The 7,620-nt window shown below is 46.7% G+C and overlaps 2 protein-coding genes across 2 annotated transcripts; both read left to right on the top strand.

Moving 5' to 3' along the window:
- Nucleotides 1-4,093: 4,093 nt before the first annotated feature.
- Pmar_PMAR011620 (hypothetical protein) lies at nt 4,094-5,008 on the top strand (the record flags this gene model as incomplete). Its single annotated transcript, XM_002773727.1, has 1 exon — nt 4,094-5,008. One exon carries the CDS (start codon nt 4,094-4,096, stop codon nt 5,006-5,008), a length of 915 nt encoding a protein of 304 aa, XP_002773773.1.
- A 1,379-nt stretch (nt 5,009-6,387) lies between these two features.
- On the top strand, nt 6,388-7,107 carry Pmar_PMAR011619 (hypothetical protein; the record flags this gene model as incomplete). Its single annotated transcript, XM_002773726.1, has 4 exons — nt 6,388-6,531; nt 6,582-6,729; nt 6,775-6,831; nt 6,875-7,107. 4 exons carry the CDS (start codon nt 6,388-6,390, stop codon nt 7,105-7,107), a joined length of 582 nt encoding a protein of 193 aa, XP_002773772.1.
- Nucleotides 7,108-7,620: the final 513 nt, after the last annotated feature.

The following is a 7,620-nucleotide window of genomic DNA, read 5'->3' as shown; positions in this document are numbered from 1 at the left end:
TATAGATATAAAGAAAGCGTATTTACAGGTTAAGGTAGATGAAGAACTACAACCATACTTATGCATAAGATTACCTTATAAAGAGAACGAGTATTGGGTGATGGTATCAATGCCGTTTGGCCTCAGTATTGCACCCAAATGCTTGACAGAAATACTGAAATTTTGCCTACGAGAGGAAGGGTTACAGGATCGTGTACAATTTTATGTCGATGACGGAATAGTAGGGGAAGAATTTTTCCAAGCAGTAAAAAAGTGTTTGATGAAAAATGGATTCACAATAAAAGAACCAGAAAGATTGCGAGGAGCTAGAGTATTGGGTATGCAACTAAATAACGATGCTGAAGGAACATGGAGGAGGAAAGGTGAAACGCCAGTATTAAAAGGCAACAATGATGGTTCAATTACTCGACGACAAATCAGTTCATGGGTCGGAGAGCTAATTGCTCATTACCCAATCGCCGGATGGCTCCGAAGTGCATGTGCAATGTTGACTAGGAGAGTATCAATGGATGTGAATGATAGAAGTGATACTGTCACGTCCACGATAGTTAGCATTTGCGACGACTTGGAAGCCGATTTGAAACGGAGAGGTGATCCAGTCCATGGAGTATGGAAGTTATGTCCTGAAAAAGCGTGGACTTTGTATGTAGATGCTAGTAAGCTAGCTTACGGGGCATGCTTGTATATTGGCGATCTCCGGGCTGAAGATGGATCCTGGATCAGACCAAAAGATGATCATCGACATATTAATGTAGCGGAGCTTGACGCTGTTTTGAAGGGGCTTTCTTTACTTTCCATGTATCTGAAAGCGAATGATATGGTGGGCAGGAGGAAAGACGTAACACTTCGAACTGATAACTAAGATCAATTTCGCCAGCACGCTCGATAGAAGAATCAATTTCGACGACACGTGTCATTAGTACAATCAATTTCGCTGGCACGTCTGAAGTAAGTTCTATTTCGACGAAGTGCGGAAATCAATTTCGCTGATAGGACATTCGATTTCGTGACGAAAATTTAATTTTCAAAGGGGTCGTTAATAACGTTATCGCTATCGTTATGCCTATCATCATGCCAAACCCAGATAACAACTCTGACGATGAGAGTCACCACGAGGAGGGATATACGGTCGAATTGAGCCGCGCTCATTTAGCGCGTTATCAACAATTTCCAAGCTTAGCCTGTCTTCAAAGAGTAAGCTTGCCCTAAATGTCGTACCACATGCGTAGAGACCCTGTCATTCTCCGACTCGTCGTCACCTTCATCTAGAGCTTGAAGAGCGACATCCTTTGCGGCACCCTTCATGAACAGGTCCTGTTCAACCGGACCAGCTCCTGTGCCTTCTGGGCCAGTGTAAACAGTCTAAACACTTAGTGTAGGATCGTGCATCAATCTGTGCTACGCTCAGGTATCCTCGTCTACATGCACTTTTCCCAGTTTGGTTTATCAAAATCGAACACACTGTAGTGGGAGAAGCGTGGATAATCCAGCTTCAAACTCGCCTGGATTTTTTGGCGAGGCCGAAGGGCCAAGTCTCATATTTCCACCTTATCTCGCTCTCGGTGGGCTGCCTCTAGCTCCCTGTGTTTGATGATCATCAGGTATCACTGATACCGTATCAGACGCCCGGTGGCTTTTAGTAATTTAACAATATATTTTGAGTCTTTTGGCGAGGCGGATTTTTTAGACTGCACACGTGTGTTGACGGAATCGACCGATTCATATGCTATAAGATTAAGGTAATGGTAATGGCACTCAGTCATTTTCTCTGCAGCAGACCTTCGTATAAAGAGCGATAGGGCTCACCCTGATCTAGTCCGCTCAGTCCAGTTCGTCGTCGACGGGCCGGACCTGACCAGACTAAGGATCGCATATTAGTTTGGTCGGTCTGACTGATCCGGCCTAGTCCGGACTTGTATATAATATGTTGCCTACTGTATCAGAGTAGACAACATATTACGGAAACGGCGCGTGTGGTTTTGTAGTTTTTTCGATCGCCGAGTAACGGAGAGAGTGTTTCTACCCTTCCAAAGCGCCTCCACTGATGATCCACGAGTAAGTGTCGAAGAAGATTTCTTCCAGTACCTCTTTTCCCACAGTGCGGCGCAATATCGTGCACAGGGGCATCGGTGATGGCGAGCATTGAACCGAGTAGCGACGTGCCTATGGAAATCATCGCCATTACTTCGTGTAAACTTGTGCGTTCTCGGTGAGTAGAAATTTGCCTTGCACTGTGTTATTGTGAGTAGCCTGCCTACGGTGGGTAGAGGGGCCACTGATCCCAGAGTCGCCAATGTTGAACAACTTTGCTGGTCTTTGCTTGAAGCAGTTGATTGTTGTTCCGAATTAGGAGCATTGTAAGACGTGTCGCTCGTGGGATTCGAGCCCGGGGCCCCAATTTTTCAGGACATCGGCAAACCGTACATCAGTAAACACTTTAGTCATGCAAGGCACTGAGCTCTGTCGAGAGGTCGAATTTTATGACAGTCGGGCGGCTGAGGCATTTCGCAAAGCTATAATGGTTCTCGAACGCTCTAGAGAGGACAGAGGCTCCTTGAATAATGATCTAGGGGAAATGACAGCACCAGGTGAACTCATCATAATTTTGTGATAATCATCATCAATCATCATCATGATCATCATCAATGATGATTCATAATCATTGTTATTACATTTGCAGGGAGTCCATCAGATGGACTCCCTGATGGACGAGGTGCCTTCAACTTTCCTCCAACTGGAAAGTTGGAGGAAAGTTCAGCTGGCCAGAGCTCAGTTTTCGGAATGGTGTTGTGCTGATCACAGTTCCGCACGTCACGAGAATCCACCGGGCGCACGCAACTGTGCGTGGCCACAGCACGTCACGTGACGTGGCGAACAGCACGGAAACGAGATCCTTAGGTTTTTACGCTCTTTCTACTATCCTATCCTATTTCGCTTTATCTCTGGCATCGCGTTGATAAATCGCGACAGTGTTAAGATAAGAGGGAGGTATGTAGACATTTGGAAATGACCTCAGGTTCACTTGCTTCCTTAGATCGCTCGACATTCCTAGACAGTTATTTATCTGATTTGTGCTTTTGGCTCGCCCAACAGCGTGATTGATCGTGGCGTCACGTCACATTCTGTTCGTTAAGCTTCTAGGAACTTGGGTTCTTTGCATTCGTGATACTGTTCTGGCCTTGCGACCTTTGATAAGGACGTAAGCGTTGAGTTGCAATGATCTTGGCCACTTGTAGTCACACGCTCGTAAAGGACTACATTTCTTTAGTGATTTTTCACGCACTTCGCATGAAACCACTTCCTACGGCCATGGTCCAGTGATGTGTAGCACGAGAAACAAATCGACCCATTCTAGGCAGGGCTAGCTAGGGCCAGGTCTCTGAGGTACAGCTTGAACAGTCTGTAGGAAGAAGCGGGCCGAAGGCTCGCGTAGAACCCTCCGAGCTAACCTCCTAGGGGTTTGCCCACGTTCAGCCGGGAAAGTGCCCACGTTCAGGCCGTTGGGCACTTCCTGCCCCCCCAATGCAAGCAGTTGAGCATATAAACGATGTTTTCGCGACTCTTATCAGCTACACTGTCAGAGCCGCGTAGGTCGCTAGGGTCGACACCGGTTTATATATGAAGGACAGTCGGACATGAAAACTCATTCCGGTGCGACGCTATGAACTTGTTCGCGTATTCTCGACTTCGCAGTTATTATTCTCAAATGTTGCATCATCGTCAGACTCTAGCTATTATTCTATACTCGAGCCTCTCCATTGTGGCTATTCGCAACATTCGGCAAGCTCGGGAGCCGCCGGAGATTGCACCGAGAGGGAATAGTACGGCTCCAACAATGGCGACAGCGATTCCGTCAACGACGACGACGATTCTGTCGACAACGGCTCCACCTACAACGACAGGCACTCCGTCTTCAACGACAACGACAACTACTCCGTCCCCAACGACAACAACTCCGTTTACAGCGGCAACGACTTCGTCCACAACAACGTCCAGCCCTTCTGGAGCTTCTGCCCGGTTCGGCACTTATTCATGGTCTCAGGATTTCTGGAGGTCAGGCGATCCCAGTCTTACTGACTTTGGTGCTTCTGGTATGGGCAAGCTGTGGAACACTGGCGATGTGTATGTGAATATCGCTGATTACACCAACTATGACCGTATTAATAACCCGGAAAAGCTCCTCCCGTGGATGAAGGGATGGAGAAAGCAAACTGGCAATACTGAAAGGATTTGGTTGACTTACGGTGACGCGAGCAAAGCGAACAGCAAGGATATGATCAAGTTCGTTGACACCTTTAGTGAATTCGTACAAAGTTCCATATCGGCAGAAGACATGCGACAAATTGCTCCAATTGGTCTGAGTTTCGATGCCGAGCGCATGCAGCCGCAATATATTAAGAGAACTTTACTGAAGGCTCAGCAGATGAAGAAAGATGTTACCAAGAGGATGGGCTATGCCCCTGGTTCTTTGCTTATTGATTTCTCTATCGAGGGTAGGAATAACACTCTGGGTACTCAGTACATCATGCAGTATGCCGACCATGCTACGATGATGCTCTATCGTAACGCTATTGACGGCGACTATGCAGATGATCTCGTTTATCGTATGAATTATATGATGACAGAGCAGTGTGCTGTGTGTACTCAACCAGGATGGGAGAACTTGAAGGCCAAGATCACCATCATGTTGGAAGGTTCTTGCACTGTTGGTAAATACTGTCATAAGCTTTCTATGTGTGCTTACGATGCCTCAGCTTATTCCAACTACACTGGTGGTATTGAATATGCATGGGAGTTGCTCAACGAGTTGAAGGTCCGTACGGTTGCTGATGGTATTCTCACACAAGAGCAGTTCGATTTTCTCTTCGACATCCATGGTTCGTTGTTTGCTATTCATGACTGGGAATGGGTTAGATGTTATTATGGCGATCAGTTTTCTCGCGAGATGGGATATTCTAACTGTCTTCATGAATACCACACTTCCGCGAACAAGTGCCGAACAGAATGAACTGTTCATCAAATAAAGAAGTACAAAAGGCCTCACATAAGTGCCTTGACACGATCATTTTCTCTGAATATTAGGAAATAATCGCTTCTTTTCACTAAGCAGACATCTTGCTCTTGATTGTCGTTTGCCATGATGGCCTTACTCGCTTTTTTGAGAGTCATTTCCCCTATAGTTGGTTATAATGTCGAGTTGCCTGTTGAAGGAAAGTCCATGAAACCTCTAGCCTCCGAGTTGTGGCAGGGCGCGTGTCGACTCACGAGTGCCATCTGGGCACTGCGGAGGATGACGACTGCTTCGTCATCTGGGCACTGCTATTGTCTCCGATTGGGGGAGAATCGGACCAAGCATAAGACATGTGATGAACGTGATGAACGTCTTCGTCTCGTTAAGACGTTCCCATGTTCAAGTTGACCGGTTTAACATGTTAGAGTAGAAAAGCAATCTGCTCGAATCATAGTGATTCACTATGATTACCCGTAATAAATGACGAGACCAGGGGTCTCGTCATGAATTCGAATCTTCTGGCAAAATATGGTATGAAAAAAGCAAAAGAGGGAAGGGAGAGAGGGAGTGGGTGAGTGGAGAGTAGTGGAGAGTAGTGGAGACATGATGCCACAATTTGCCATTGTGTCACTAGCTCATTAATCCCAGAGTGCATAATAGGTTGCCAATAGGTTCGAGACTGGTATCCGGAGCCGATCCCAGCAGTGATTGGAACAATTGTTCGATTTTGTTTCGTGGCGTTGAACAAGACAGCTTTCCTTTGTGTAGCACGCATACACAAAGGGTTTTGTGACAAGATTTTTGTCCCCTAGCGCTTCGCTAGGAACATTGCCATCATTAGTCACTAACAGCATATACAACTTGTACTTTCTTGAGTTTTCCTTAACTTATGTCCTCAAGTAATGGTCAGTCTGTGTTGCGTTCAGGTCTCGGTATACACGAACAAGAGGATGAATCGAACTCGACGTCTTCACAGTCGGTTGTATGTTGGTTGTATCACGTGCCGAAAACTGTGTTGTGTCACGGTGACACTAAGTTCGTGGGCGCACAGCCGTTTGGCAATTCGTATTACCCAGTGAGTGACAGAACTTCCTGAATCTCCCGAATGGTTCATCAACTAATTCTCCTCCGTAGCACCAAATCCTCGTCGAAGTTTCACTTCATCAACTGTATGAAATTTGTGTAATACTAATACACGGAGCCGGCGAGCGAGATCCAGGCGTTTCGCCATGGCCGTTTCACCACTAAACTACGCAATAGGTAGGCTTTGTAAGATTCTGAGCTCAGTCACCAAATGATGACGCTCCTCGCATGCATATCTGTTACCTTATATAGCTCTACTATCTACAGATATTTACCCATTATCCCCGTACACTATGTTGATGATCTGTGGCATCATCATCACTGTCATCATGGAAGCGTCCGGTCATAGCTGGGTGATCAATCTGGTCGGTGACATCAAGGCTGGCCTGCCAAGGATAGGTATGACTACACATCAGCATCCCGACCAGTATTATGCGGTGAGCGCCACCTGCTTGTGTGAAGTGTCCCTAATATCTCTGCTTTTCAGCGACCGATGTGTCCCTTGTCAACCCTGGATCAGTGCATGGGGTTGCCACCACCATATAAGCCTCTCGATGAGAGCTCTCTCCGCCCATGCAGACGCGCTGGCTCTTCCGGTGCAACCAATATGCAGCAACGTGCTGAGGTTACCCGTGGTAAGTCCATACACCTCCTGCTTCCCAGAGTTGCATCTCATTCAGGGTCGAAACTACACGTCTCCTGGATGGGCAACGGACACACTAACTCTGTCTCTGATGGTATGGCCGTGATGTGTCGTCTCCCTCACATCTAACGTATCAGGTACCTGCATTGTATTCAAGATGGCTCCATACAACGAAGACCCTTCATGGGAGGATTTCTCCGTGTTGGAGGAGTGTCTACCATTTTATCAGAAGAACGTTTCTAAAGACTCGACCTCCGCTGATATCACCATTCCGGCTGATACCGCGCCCGGGCTCTACACCGTTCTCTATATGTGGTCCAAATTTGACGGTGTTTATTATGCTACTTGTTCGGATATAGTCGTACATTAGCAATGATGATTCAACTCATCCTACACTCGTCCTATTTCATTGCTTACCTTCTTTTGATTTTCTTTGTTATTTTTCATCCTTCATTGACACTCCTCAGAGTTCATTTGCACTTTATTGATCCATATTTCCGAGTATGAAAAAGAGTTGAATTAGTTGGGATTATACACATTGTCAACAAATGACGGAGGAAACGTCGTTCTCGGAACGACCGTTGTGCAGTTTGGTTCCCACTTTACAAAGAGACCCTTATATGGGAAATGCCACAAGTGAGGTCTGCCCAAGCGAAGAGACAGCGAGGTAGACGCAAAAAAATGGCCGACAAGCATGAAGACCACCCTTGGGTGGTCTTGATAGCCCAAGGGTCCTTCCGTGACCAGATTTACCATCCCGGGAACTTTTACCTCGATGACGTCGACCCAGGAGTTATCAGGCTGACAATTTCAGCCGCAGCGGTCGAGGGAAAGCCTAGGGATGGCTCTGGGTAGTACCCAGTGGGTACTCAGCCTGAGTACT

Source organism: Perkinsus marinus (assembly GCF_000006405.1).
Source record: "Perkinsus marinus ATCC 50983 genomic scaffold scf_1104296958712, whole genome shotgun sequence".
In the NCBI taxonomy this organism is placed as follows: domain Eukaryota; phylum Perkinsozoa; order Perkinsida; family Perkinsidae; genus Perkinsus; species Perkinsus marinus.
Note: the sequence above shows the minus strand (reverse complement) of the source record. Positions and strands in the feature narration are given on the sequence as shown.